General features: G+C 40.9%; 1 protein-coding gene across 1 annotated transcript in view; it reads right to left on the reverse strand.

Moving 5' to 3' along the window:
* Positions 1 to 7,292: 7,292 nt before the first annotated feature.
* Positions 7,293 to 14,922, reverse strand: part of prdm16 (PR domain containing 16) — a 167,779-nt gene continuing 160,149 nt past the window's right edge. The window contains exons 11-16 of the mRNA XM_029506118.1: positions 14,064 to 14,236; positions 13,406 to 13,483; positions 12,859 to 13,028; positions 11,390 to 11,561; positions 8,437 to 8,694; positions 7,293 to 7,446 (exon numbers count right to left, since the gene is read on the reverse strand). Of these exons, the coding sequence (XP_029361978.1) occupies positions 7,434 to 7,446; positions 8,437 to 8,694; positions 11,390 to 11,561; positions 12,859 to 13,028; positions 13,406 to 13,483; positions 14,064 to 14,236 (864 nt within the window). The 3' untranslated portion in view covers positions 7,293 to 7,433. The remainder of the gene's footprint in view (positions 7,447 to 8,436; positions 8,695 to 11,389; positions 11,562 to 12,858; positions 13,029 to 13,405; positions 13,484 to 14,063; positions 14,237 to 14,922) is intronic.

Below are 14,922 nucleotides of genomic sequence, written 5' to 3' on the forward strand. Positions count from 1 at the left end.
CTTATCATCATAAGGAGTCAGCCAAATGTAAGCTTGGTCAAAGATGGCCACTGAGAAGACTGGACATGCTGAGATGGGAGTGAGTTTCTTTTTCACTGATCACTGTAACGCGCTTTGGCAACCACAAGATGACAGACCAAAGTGTCCATGAATGAGGAGCTAGAATAATTAGTGTCCAGGGGCTGACACGGTGAGGTGAGGCGTTTTGTTTTCTTCCCATCATTGTGTCCAGACACCTTGCCATTCCTCAGTTCCTCTGCAGCTTCGTCTTTGCAAGCTGTCATCGCTTTCTTAAAAATTAAATATTTCCTTCTCTTATTTCCATTTTCTACCCATTGCCTTCCTGAAAGGCGATTTCCTTTTGTTTCAACAAATGTTTTATTTCTGTGTTAACCCCCATATTGATGTTAGGCAAGATTCCAGCATTCTTATCATGAACACAGAAAGTAATGTAATTGTTAAAATGTGATGGTGGTGACCTTGAGAGATGGAGTTTATGGCTCTTTGAAGGGAGCCGAATCTTGTTATATTTATTTATTAGACGTTGGCCAGGCTTAATTCATTTTTATCAAGGAAATATTCAGTATAATGTGAGATTTGGATCAGAATCATTCAAACAATATATACTCTGCTGGGAATTACTCTGAAGTTGTGATTGTAATTTCGTCTGGCCAGGTAATGAGCGTTAGGTGGAGGCAGATCTGGAGGGATCTGTGGAAGAAGAGAGACTTTCAGTGATGGAGTCAGTCCCTGCTTTTCTCACATCCCAACCATTACTGTCTGAAATGAAAATTGTTTGTTGACCCGGACCTGAATGAGATGCTTTTCTGTCAAATATAGCTTTGTGCTTTACCGTGCCTGTCAGGCAGAAATGCATCCAGACGCATTTACACCCGTTTTGGCTCATTTCGACAGTGTTTTTTGTTTGTTTGTTTGTTTGTTTTGTTTTGTTTCAGCTGGGCGGAGCTCGCTGCTGTGTCTCCTCCCCCATGTGGATACAGCTGAGCTCAGAAAGCCGTCCGTCTCATCGTTCAGTGTGTCAGATCAGAAAATGTCCATACGGAGATGCGGACTCACCCATTGCGCATCAACAGTGTTTTGATTGTGCGGGATATCAGGAAGTGGTGCCTTCCTCTTAAAGGGGACACATGGGAAACTGCCATATATCACAGAAAAGTCTCCTTTGGCCTGACACCATTTTAAATAAGGACAGCTAAGACATGGAATCAGCTGCTGACTGAGCTAAAAGCTGAACATAATTATCAGCATTTTAAAATCAAACTGGAATTCTTCAAATTAAGCACCAGCACATCTTTGAGCATTATTAACTGGCTGTAGCACACTGAACGGGCAGCAGAGACCTCTAGTGGCTGACATACACATTGCTTTGGCTAAATCTTGTCTTTGAACCTGTTGGACTTGTAATGGAGCTGTAGCTGCTTGACTGAACATTAGCTGAACAGAAGTGGGTCCTGTTGCAGACACTGGGATGGCTCAGGAGCTTATCAGGACCAGGTGAGAATCTCATGGACACAGAAGTTGTTTAGCTGATTGATTTTTAACCAGAATCGACCTCCTGTTTTAAGATAGTGCTTTGTGTTTAGCTTTATTAGGCCTTGCTAATCTCCCATGAATAGGAAAAATCCCAAAACTCATACCGGAAAAAAGCTTGAGTTTGAGCAGGTTATAGTTTGGACTAAACGGTCTTGATCAAACAATCCACAGTACTCTGTCTGATTATTCTCAGATTTAGAATGATAACAAAATAACAATTGAAAAACCAAAGCAGTAGAAATGATCCGGAGGGTCAGACACTGTTGGTGCTGCTGATCCACCTGCAGCTGCAGGTCGTCAGGTAGTTCTTCATCGCTCCAGTTTATAGATTAACCCTGAAACAAACAGCCAACACCTGGAAAAGTCCACAGAAGTCAGCAGTCCCCTCCTCCATGGAGCAGGCTCCTGCTGACGCAGTCAGACGGTTCATCAGGTCTTTTTCAGGTGAGACATCTTCTGCTGTTCTTTTTAAATACATTTTTCTCTTTGGACTCTGGAAAAGAAGGTTTCAGGTCAACGTTAGCACTAAATTCATGTTAATTGTTAAATATAAAGATTAAAAATGATGAAATGTTTGTCGGTTTGTGAGGAAAACACAGCATTGAGAGCCACTCCATGTTTTCTTGGTGTCAAATTAGTTTTAGGGGATAAAAACGGACTCATTTTCACAGGACAGCAGCCGAATATTTTAATTATTATGTGTTGATTTGAAAATACTGTTGTTTTTTTATTGATTGCATCAAATTCTCCAAATTTGGCTTCGATGAGACCTTTAAGCTTTAAACTTTTATCAGAGCTGAACAATTAATCTTTATTTCTTAGTTGTTGCATTAGTAGTCCCCTTTTTTTCAGATTAAAAATCAATTAATTGGAAAAAATTGATTCTCAGATAAACTCCCAAAACTCAGAAACAGATCGGGTGGTGTTTTGATCCTGAGAGATAAATACAATTAAACGTGGAATTGAACGACAGACTGCAACAGTTCAGTGATCAATTTGAGCTTTTTCTGAAATTGGGGACATTGGATGTTTTTGTTTTAAATGTTTTTTGCAAAAGGCTTAAGGTGTTTTTCTTCGGTGAAATCTGTCATGATAACGTGTAAAAAAACTATGAAAGGTATCTCAGTGGTAACTTGTTTTGTCCATCTTTAAGTCTTTATCCTTGTCCAGAAGAGTCTTCATTTTTCCACTGATGTTGGTCACAACAGTAAAACTAGTCATCATTAAATGATCAAATGATCAAACATCATCAGTTTAGTCCTTAAGCCTCCATTTTCTGAAAATGTGGCCCGCTGATGGCCGCGGTCTTCACCACCTCCTTCACACCCGCAGTTCCCATCATGTAGGGGCAACATTTCCATCCTGCTCCCTTTGCTGCTCCTTTTGCTTTTCCTCATTTCCCCCATGCTGCTCACGCTTTCCCACATGCCTCTGTTCCCCCATGTTCATCCTGCATTCTGTCATGCTCCCCCTGCTTTTGTTCATTATCCTCCTCCTTACTTGCATGTTGCTCCTGCTTTCATACATGCCTCATGCTGCTGCTGATTTTACCTCTTAATCACGCTAACCCTCACAGGGAGGAGCAGTGTGGCGAGGACCGGATTGTGATAACTGTGCTGGAAGTGGACAGCATCGTGCCACCCTCCCTCAGTGTTGACAGTGTTGACAGTGATGACAGTGATGACTTCTGGGGTCGGCTCCTCCACAACAAGGAGCAGGGAAGAGAGTGAAACAGAAGTGGCTGGCTTTGTAATCTTGCACATTAATGGTATGGTGGCTTGACAAAACCTTCCTTGATCCTGTGGGCCTGGCTTTGTGTCTGACAGGGCACAGTACCATTTGCTTCTTTGTGGTCTGTAAAACGAAGGAATGCATTCCCTCTGACAGCAATGGTGGCTTTTACTGGAAGGCCTGCAATCTGCACAGCTGGGGTTGTCTCAGATCCGTCACGTTGTTGGCAGCACAGGATTTCAGAGTTAGCACTGAAGAACGTTGTAATGCATGAGGATGGATCATCTGGGCTTTAGGACTTCGTATGGCCAAAACAGTAAGTGCAAGTATCTTATTTATAAAGGCAAAGAGAGCAATGATCACACATTAAGATCAATTTAAACATATTACCTGTTTCTCTAAGCATTTTTATCTTAAAAAGAGCTTCTCACTTAAAAAAGTACCAACAACTGAATATTTAGTGAATGCTATAAAATGTGTATGTCTTTATTTAGAAATGTGAAGATAATTTGTCTCTTACTCTCATTTATTGATCTTCCTTGCTTTGTCTTTCTCTCCCACGCTCTCACTCCACCACCTCTGGTGGTGTTTACTGTGGACAAAAAGTTAAGTATGACCTTCTGATTCTGAGAGAAATTAATTAATTCAGTGAAAGAAATATGTGGATACTAATTCATCTTACCAGAGAATAACTTTATGATGAGAAACCATTTATAGTGGGTTTATTAGCTGACAGTAATGGCTTTAAAGATGAAGGCGCTAAAACACAGTCTTCTTGTTTGACCTATATTTCACAAACACACAGTGGATGTATTATTTAAAAAGCACACAGGTTTTATTGCATATCAATTTCATGTATAAATTCTTCATAGCATTGGAAAGATTACATTTGGTATACATTGCTATTCTACAGAATTAACATCAGAGTCATATCTTTTCAATGAAATTTCTCTAAAGTACATCTTCAATAATCACAAGCATCAAAAGAACTGCAATTTCAGAATTGTTCAATATTATTCTACAATCCTTTATTGTTTTTCATTATGTCTTCTCCCACAAATCTTTACTATGTCTTTCAGAGCCACCTGCCCAACATCTGTAAGGCAGTCAAGAACTTGAAGTCAAACCTACTAACCTAACCACATGTACAATAAGTGCATCTACGGATTTATTTTTTTCTTTTCTTTTTTTTCCTTTTTTTTTTTTTTATTTGATACACATTTCACAAATGGACATCATTATGACTGCTAAACATGTCATGCACAATATCTTTTTTTTGTTTGTTTGCAATAAACATAACAGAGGCGATATACAACTCAGATTCAAACAAAACAAGCACCATCCATTTAAACCCATATTTTTCAATGATTTTTTTTTCTTCTTCAGACAAATGCACCATTGTTTTTCATTCTTCAAAATACTATACAGTTAAAAAGAAACAATGTGTATATTTTTACCTTCTCCTGTAACAGTTGGGGGGGAAATAGCAACCATATTCTATTATGCTGAAATATATTTCAGCCACCATCTGCCAGAATACTTTCTGAAGTTGGCAAAATGGAATACTTCAATGCTTTCAATTCCTTTGCTTTACACAGCGCGTACTTATTACAGTAGTCCATGACATGAATTACTACATATAGTCAACCAAAAAACTTAGCGACCCAAGTCTTTACATTTTATTACCACGAATTGGAAAACAATGTGTTTACCATGAATGAAATCTCATTCAGTAGAATTGTAAAAAAAAAAAAGAAAAGAAAAGAAAAAAGACTTCTGTCTTTAGAAAAATGAGATGATGCAGCAGTCCTAGCATCACACTACCACCTGCTTTTGTGAAAAAAAAAAATTACAGTGCTTCCATTTCAGGTTTTCATTATTTCTCCATGTAGAGCACACGCTGCTCATCTACTGAAAGTTCAACTCGTCTGAAAATTGATCTGTGTTGTAAGCTTTAGAGACCTAAGCCTGATCAATTTATGGCTTAGACCCATATGGTTTAAGTGCTAGTTTGAAAATACAGCATCAGGCCTAGTTCTCAAAGTCCCAGTACGCAGGAAGGACCAAGGCAACAATGATCAACAATACTCAAGCCCCCGTGCCTCCTGCAGCTATCTACAGTTATCTACAGTAAATGACTCATGCCCTCCATGGCGCAGCTACCATATGGTCCACATGGAATGAGTTCTCAGCATGATCTCAGAAATAACAGGGAATTTAATGTTATGCTAAACTCATGATCAAGTGTTTATGTTTTCTCCATCCAGAATCTGACTGACCAGCAGAAATATGATGTCCATTTTAATACTATCTGTGGTTTAGTTTCCTCTCTGCTTTTGGTTTCATTAGTCCTTGCCATCCTTCTTGCATGACCGGATGTTCATGCAGGGAAGTGTTTTAGACCTTTTTAAAAGGACGATTTGTTGGATACCTATCAAATGAAAAAGGGAAAGGGAACTTGATGTCATAGAAACAAGTCAGATTGAATAGTGCGACAAAGTAATGCCCCTTTTCTGACATTCATAGTGAGTCTGCCCCTCCTCCCCAACACTTGAAGCAATTTGAACTAGATGCATTCAGTATACTGGGTTACAATTGTTGAACTGGGGGAAAAAACAAAACAAAACAATGCAGGACTTTACAATGCCAAATAGGATCTAAAGCTAACTACAGCTATCTTTAATCTATAAATAAACTGTTAATTTCATGGGTTCTTTCCATTTGGCACACTAACGCATCAAAACCAGAGATTCAGAATCTCCCCCACGTTCTGATAGGCGTTCATTCCTTCAGCAAAAAGAAAAGAGGGATAAAATGACTATTCTTCATTTTCATTCCTCAAGTCATGACAAAACAACCAGAAATAAATACATACACACAATCAAATCAAATCAAATATATAAGAGTGTAATAAGAAAAAAAAAATCTATGACAGCAAATGTAAGCCCCTTGGACATGAAATGATTGTCAGAGAGAACATTTTCTATGGGTTATTTGGCACATACCACTCTTGCTATGAACATCTAGGTTATTTTTTACATCATATGACAATATCATACAATTTTGGTCCTTCTCTAAAATAATTATATTAACTATTTAGCACTGTGGTGCCTACAAAGAAACAATACTGTGGTATCTAAGAGGAAAGAAAGTAAATAAAATTAACAAATGACGATGAAATAAACAAAGCAGAGAGAGACTTCCTCATTTTTTGAGTATAATTTCAATTCATATTCAGCATGATCAAATTGGGCAACCAATTACAATGGCTAGTGTCCCAGATAGTTCATTAAAATCACCAGTTGCTGTGCACATTTGCACACTGAACATCATTTTCCATTAAATCGTTCAAAAATCACAACAGTCTACTGGAATTGAAGAAAGCACACACAAGTTTCCTCAAGTAATATTTAGCGTGGTGCTATTGTTGATTTTGCACTTACAACTGAAACAAGGTCAGTGACTGGGTTGCCCATGATGGTGGGGAAAACCTGGAGCATTAGTGCACGCGCCTACTATGTTCCTGGTGAACACCACCCCCTTGTGGACATGCAGTGCTTGTAGTAGGTGGTGTACACAAACTTTAGAGACTCATAAGTCATTAAGTGTCTTCATGAGAGCCCGATGCAGGTCTCTGTGGTGCTGGAGTGAGCCTTGTGGACTTAAGGTGGAACTGAGTAATGCAGAGTTTCAATGCTGTTGAGAAGCATTCATCATGTCCTTCACATCAACAGGAGCTTAGCAGTGCTTTCTCTTTGAAAGAGTCTGGCGAGACCCCTCACCCAGGGACAATCGCTGCCTCCTCTCTTTTCTTTCTCTCTTTCACTCACACACACACACACACACACAAATGAACACACGTAACCACACAAACACATTCTCTCTATCTTGAATGTATGTGACTGAATTCTTCTTCGACCTCCACGTCTTCTCGCTACTCATGTCCACTCAGTCTCATGTTTCTATCCATTCATGAAACCTGTGTTCCTCCTACTCTTCCTCCCACTTCTTCTTCTTCTCTCTTGTCTAGATGTGGTTGAGTGGGTGAAAGCTGCTCGTCTCAGACGGTCCACCTCCCATGCTCAGCCAAGCGTCCAGAGAGTTCTGGGAGGGCGCGTGCAAAGGGTTGTTCTCCGAGAGAGACAGCATCATTGCATAAGCCTGGGGGATAAATCAGACGGCTTTTAAAAGAGAAAACTGTGCAGTTCGATATTTGAAATAATTCTTTTCAGAAACATTTCTCCACTTATCCTGTGAACTGTCAAGATATTTCATAATACGATTGCATGACTGCTTGTATTTCTCGCACCACTGGACTTATTTATAGATTCGCAGGCAACATGTATTCTTGACAAAATAGAATGTAATGATGTTTGATTAGACAGTTTTAAAACTGAGGGCCGAAGGAAAGAAAAGGGCAGTTCACAGAAATGTTAGAAGGTTAAGTGAGAGGAAAGATGTTAAAGGTCAAAACTACTTTTTCTTTTCCACATCAGCAAAGATCCATCTCATCTCTTCTCTCTGGAACCACAGGATTAATTTAGTCCTTTTTTTCTGTGATCTCAGAACATGTGTTCTCTGTCCAGTCACATACCTGAGTTTTAGCCTGCCTGTACAATGACTCTTTCAGTGTCTCCGACTCTAGTGAAGTGTTAAATATGTCTTTAACATCAAAGGGCTGCTCGTCACTGGCTGCTTTACGTAACCCATCCAGGCTCTTGGGAAAGCTGGGCAGACCCTCCAGGTCCAAGAGAGAGCCCGCCTCCTCTATACACCTGCACATCAATGGATGCACGGATGGTAGAAATGGATGGATGAACGGATGAAGAAATTAAAAGAAAAATTACAGGATGGAATAGATGGTGAGTTAATGCAATAAGGTATTAAGATGGAAAGAAAAGGAGAAAAGGAGAGATTTGATTAATAGAGGGGACGGACTGACGGAGGGAATGTATAAAGAGAGAAGAACCAGAGGACTGACCTACTGTTAGCTAAACACAAGTGTTTAAAATGTTCGTGTTGTGCCATTGTCCTTAGAGTGTTGTGTGAAAATGAAAGTTGGTCAAAGTAATGATTTCTGTGTAGATTCGGGTTAAAGCATCCAGAGTTTGGACTTTTGTGTTTTTTTTGTGTAGTTAACAAGATGAGTACCTGCGAGTGTGTTCGTAGCTCATAGCCAATGGAGCTGCCTCTGTCTCTTCCTCCTCCTCATCCTCTTCATACACTCCTGTTGTGACGGGAGATGGAGACTCAGGCGCCTCATCGTGAGACTTCTCTGTCAGGCTGCCTTCCTCCTCCTCTTCATCATCACCCTCCACCTCCTCTTCCTCTTCCTCCAGCCTATGGAGCCCCAGCTTAGAGTTGGACAAGCTGTGGCTTGGTGGGCGTTCCTCCTCAGCCTGGTCGCATCTACCGAGGGATCAAAGGCCACAACAGGGAGGAAGTGTTATTCATTTTTGTGCCTCTTTTTTTTTTTTTTTGCAGTTGTCTCATTTCAATAGTTCTGTTTATCCCATCTGCGCCATTGTCAAACTGTGAAAGAAACAGTGGACCAGAGTGTGAGCAGTCTAGTGAGCAGGAGGGAGTCAAAAAGAAGATCGATTTAAAGAGGAACTAAAGAAGCTTGTTTTAGTTTGTTCTCTGGGGCCCATGTCTAGTCTGGAGCGAGGTGGCCATTACCATTTCCTGAGCGGCTAAAGAAATGACTCATCATGGCCAAAAAGAGAAACATAAATAATCTGTTGACAGCATATGCACAGTTGAACTCCAGTGTCCACACAAACAACATGGGTACTGACAGTGTGAGATCAAACGGCCTACACATGATTAATTGGTTGGCTCCTCAGACGCGCAGCCGGAGATGACCAGTTTCAAACTGATTCTCTGCACTCGGTGCAGTGGCGGAGCATACTTTTTGTGACTGAAGGAAGATGACAGGCTGATCTGCAAATAGGCTATCAGCACACCGCCATTATGACCTGCCATCTGTACATTTTCCAGCCAGCACCCCCACTCCCCCTCCATCACCCTCAGACCACGATGTCATGGCTCATGATATCATTTCCTCTGGGACGGCAAATTTACCCCTTCCATTTTTTTCCACACAGTGGACATTTATCAAATCAGACAGGATTACCTCTGGGAAGGGGTGCACAGGGACAGGATTGGGTCACACGCAGTGGGTGGGTAAATGCAAGCGGGGGGACTTTTGGCGGGAGGGGGTGTGCAGTTCTCCTCTTTCAATCTAGATTAAATATCACCATAATCAAATTGCAGAACTGTTTGGCAGGGAAAAAGTCCATGCCTGTGTACAGAGAAAGAAGCGTAGCTCTGACATAGGGGGCCCTGGGTTTTGTCATTTAGTCTAAACACGTCAGTTGGGTGTTTGTGTTAGCGGGCTAGGGCTATGGGTATGGCCAGTGGAAGGGGGAAGAGCTCCATCATCAGTGGATCTCCTAGATAAATGCCTCAACCTGAGTTCCCCTCAGGGTCCAAACTGCCAGTCACTGAAGCCCAGTCCCAGATTTCGTCCAAACCAGAGCGCTCAGGCCACGGCCTGGATCTTTGTTCCAGCTCTAATTATGACCCGGATTATGGTCCTGAGGAGGCAGACGCCTCCTATTCCTTCAACATACCAGCGTTGGAGACATCCTGTACATCTAAACCCCTAACTATTTTGTCTGAAACTCCCCACCCTCAGACCAGCAGTGCTGCCTCAGATTCTATGACGTCCCCAGCTTGGAAACTAGTCAAAGAAAGTTTTCATGTGAAAACAACAGCTACCAGGGACTTTTATTTTGACTGGCTATGATGTTGAAAAAGGGGTTTAAAAGAGGGAGAAACTGCATTGCGAGGGCGGTTAAGAGCGATTACAGATAGTCATCCATGAATGTGTGTTTGCGTTTGGCGTTTGACTTCAGTCACTCAGAGGGAGAATAAACAGTGGGCTGTCTGGTGGGAGGACAGAAAGCATAACACTTAGTCTGAATTACAGATATTAAAATGTCAGGCCAGTTTGTTGTGGATGAGACTCAGTATTGATCCCAGATGGCAGAGGGGCTAAATTGCCACTAGGTCTGCTAGCCATAATGCGTGTTGACAAGAGGGAGGGGGGATGATGGAGGAAGAGGCAGACAGAAAGTGAGACTACCAGAAAGGAATTCACATCATGAATTAGAGAAAAATGAAGAGTGTACAAAGTTGGGGAAAGAAGGCAAACCACTGACTGAAAGACAAAAAACATTCCTTTTCCTCTGTGATACCTTCTTTGTCCCTACCTTGGAAGCTTCCCACCAACTGAGCTACTAACGCTGAAAGCACTTCAGGATTTAGAGCAAAAGGCTGACCCTTTCATTCAAGGACCAGCGTTGCTCTTGGGTTCAAATTAACCATTTTTTTTCATTCATTTTTTTACAGGGAAAAAAAAAAATAAAACTACAGGATGATCAATGTCCCCAGAGTTACTGGTGAACAGATGAATTCACCAACTAACAGCTCTAGATCTTCTTAGACACGTCTGAAATGTGTCAAACTGGAAAAACTTTATTTGTTAAGATGAACTCTTGTGTTTGTCACCGAAACAATTTTTTTTAATTTTAATTTTAAGTAGTCTATGCACACTAAATATACCTGATATTATGAAAATGGCATTAAAAAGTGACCAACTGTAAGGTGGGACTGGGATGTAGCCCTGAAGTTGGTGATTATTGCCAACCATCTTCAAGCCACTAGAGAGCACTGTGTACCAAGGATCGGCATGTGCTGCATGCTGCTGTGCAGACAGGAGAGGGAAAAGGTCGCAAACAAACCTAAGAAGCTGCTGCAACTTTTACTTGGTCCAACTCCCTGAATTCCCATACCTGTAAGCACTATATATCCTGGTAAGATAAGAAGTTTAAAGTCAAAGTGAAGTAATTTGAATGATCTTTCTACTTTGGAGCGTGGTTTGAGGTTAAATTTAAGATGAAGTTGGGGTAGGAATTAGAGCTTGACATGAAAAGCAGAGTGGTATGCTCCTGGATCACATGCAATCACTGAAGGCCTTTGCAAAAATCTTAATACAAATGCGGTCTGTGCGAGTGTTTTTTTTTTTTTTTTTTGTTACCTCTTATCCATGGAACTGGAGGCCTGGTTCATCTCACTGTTGGAAATGAAGTTGCGGATTTCCGAGAAGTACGAGTCCTCCTTCTCATCTAAAAGTGCATGATTGTCTGGCTCGGAGTTTGGCGAGGAGATGGTGGTTCCTAGGTTGGAAAGTATCCCGGACTGTTGGCTCACTGTTGAGGAAAGCGTGCAGACATACACACCCACACGCATAAACACACATGGACATGCGCACCAGCCACATACACGTACACACAACCAAAAGCAGTATGCTGATTAGTTTGATGATCATCAGACATACATAATAGATGAGTTTCAGGAGAACACTAAATATCACGAGAGTTATTATGCACATAATTCAAAGGTTAATATTATACCAAAAACTGACATTGTATATTTTTAACAACTCTGTGGAGACCATCATGGAATTTTGTGGATAAGACAAACAGTGGCAAAAAACAAAAGACAAACCCTTTAATAGTTTAACAGGGGGATTTTTTTTATATTGCTCTTCTGCATTTGCCTTTTTTCCCACTTTTGCACACTGTCATACTTTGGGAAATGCAGTTTTTGATACTGATTTGCTATTTTAAATCTATGTGTTTTAGGAAATCCAAAACTTTTGCTTGAGATGAAATGAACTGCACAGATTTTTCTCACCAGACTTTAGGGGAAAAAATATTTTACAGCATTAGAGGCTTTGCCCTTCCCTTTTTTTGCCTTGCTCGTGTGAGCAGACAGGCCCGTTGGTCTCATATTATTTGAGCTGATCATGTAAACTGTTTAATGACAGCACCCAGATGAGACTGAACTTTTTTTTTAGCAGATGATACAGTTTGCTTCAATTTGGCATAGAAATGAGAATAAGCAGTGTTCTCATCAAGGACACATCAGGAAACATCTGGTTGCTTTGCCACAGGAACTTGTTTATGAATTGCTTCCTATTAAAATACTTTACTAAAGGCAAACAATGGCATTCTTTGGTATTTGAGAAATTTGGTGTGTGCTAGGAAAAGCACAGCAGTTTACAGCTTAACTTGGGACAAACAGCGTAAGTGCAGTGCCTTGTTTCATTAGAGTCCTTTTGAATTCATAGTTGTCAACACAACTGTGAATGACAGATGACCTGGATGGAAATACTAACAGATACAATCACTCAGTTCAAAAACTGTTTTCCATCCTTCCAATGGGGCGTACTTCCATGATGGGTAGAGAACGTTATTTTTGGCACTACAGCCGGAAAAGTACATGCATATAAATTAATTAAGGTTTTCCCCACTTTAAATAATTTACAATAGCTAAGTAAACATTTCTTGAGGTAAAGATTTAATTCTTCTAACACGTAATGTGAGCCTTTCATTATCCAGTCCACGAACACCAAATAGCCATTCCCTGTTCAATAACTACATTGCAGTTCTCACAGCCTCACTTTTCTCAGAGAAAACAGACTCATGGATGTAGCAGACTGACCAGGAATGTTCTCATGCTCGTGTTTCTTGAGATGGCGGTCAAGGTTGGTTTGCTGACCAAAGCAGCGGTTGCACAAGTGACATTTGAAAGGTTTCTCCTTGTTATGGATGTTCCGAACGTGGCGCTGAAGATTGGATGAGATGCTGAATGAACGGTCACAGTATTTACACCTGCCAAAGGAGAAAAGAAGGTGAAACGTGGTTTAAACGTGAGGCAGCATGGCATTATGAGCACGGACTGATTTCAACCAGATAGGATCAGCAGAAGCTGTACAGTTTTTACAAGCATGGCAAGCACAAGCACACCAAGAATGACGAAAAGTCTGAAAATAAAACGAGTTGGAGAGTTTGTTACAACACAGATAGAGTCCAACAAATCTTAACAAATTATAATTACAAGTCCCAAAGAGAAAGTACCAGTGGAGGGATATCAGATTTGGAGAATGAGAGGAAGACAAGCACACAAAGGGAAAAACATCCATGAGAGCATCTGTGGACAGTAATAGCCTTTTATCAAAATTAAAGAAGAATACAATACAATATAATACCTGTAGGGTTGCTCCCCTGTGTGTGTCCGCAAGTGTCTGGTGAGGTTTGCTGAACGAGGGAAGATTTTCCCACAGTACCTGACAGGGAGAATGGATGGATGAGAAACATGAATAAAATATCCAGTTTATATTGACTGCAAACCTGATGACCAACACTGGAAATCATTTTTTAAATCCTGGTGGGGGGGTTTAAATACAAAGAACTGAACAAAGAATTAAACAACTTGATCAAACAGATCTTCAGTTTGATTGATCATGGAATGGATCACTCTGACCTATGGGCCTAAAGCTAAACAGAAGGAGGTGAAAGATAGTTAAAGCCAAAACGCTCTTATGGGCTCACTTACTTACAGGAGTGAAATACAGTGGCTACATGGCCATTACTACTACCTGTAATGCACAAAACCCTGGTTTTATCAATTGTAAGGCGCTGTCTTCTGTGCCATTTTTACACTCACTGACACCTGGTATATTAATGTGCATTATGGTGCTGGGTGGGTAGAAAAAAAAAGGTTAAATTCACGCTGTAGTAAGAAAAAGTTATCCGTTTGCTAATTTCAATGATGTGCAATTTTATTTTTTCACATTTGTTGAGTCTGAGTAAAGTTTCGTTTCTGGTGGGCCGCTGCATGGGAATCCGGCTGTCATGTACTCTAACCTGCAGGCATAGCGCTCCTTGCCCTTGCGGAGGATGGCGTCTGAGAGGGAAGGTGGTGGTGAGCGGAAATTGAACAGTGGATGAGCTGAGTGCTGCAGCGAATTAGGCGGTGCGTCAAGTTTTAGAGCACCAAAGCTCTCCAACTTCTCTGTCATGGTCTCCATAGCTGACATCTGTGAGGAGGCACCCATGGAGAGGGCAAAAAAAAACAAAAAAGGAATAGGTAAGATCACCAAATCATATTAGATAAAGAATTTACTTTCATTCAACCAGATTTGGTTTCACTTAGTGTTTTATGGTCTTCAATTGTAAGCTTTGCTGTAACAAGCTCACTGTAGCAGTGTGTGGGTGTTAAAAAAAGAAAGCTCTGAAAACAAAGAAACAATGTCAGATAAAAAAGGAGAGAGGGAACGAGACGGAGAATGGAAGCTTTGAGGAAGCAGTATATCAGAGCTTAGCCTTGTTTGTGTTAAAGGCGAGACACCTCCATGACCTGTAGCACATCCATAAATGATCAAATACCATACTCCCCTCAATTCACCCTCTCTGCCTTTTACCTTCTTCTGCCAAGGCTACAGTTGCATGCTGGCAAACTGACTAAATGAGGCATTCAAGAGCCCCAATTGGAGCTGTACAATTTAGTTTAAGATACCCCCAACTGATAGCTGCTTCCCTTCCCCTAGAAGCTTGTGAACAAAGGGGACCAGTTATGTAGAAGTTTATTTGCCAAAAACAGCTTACATCCTTCCTTTTTAGAGAATACAGTACGAGAGAGACACAGGGACAGACACTCCGTCTCGACGTGTTTATTCGCAGTCTGAGAACGGGTGGAGGGGGAGCAGGGTGATTCCGTCATGAG

Source organism: Echeneis naucrates, chromosome 7, assembly GCF_900963305.1.
Source record: "Echeneis naucrates chromosome 7, fEcheNa1.1, whole genome shotgun sequence".
NCBI lineage: Eukaryota > Metazoa > Chordata > Actinopteri > Carangiformes > Echeneidae > Echeneis > Echeneis naucrates.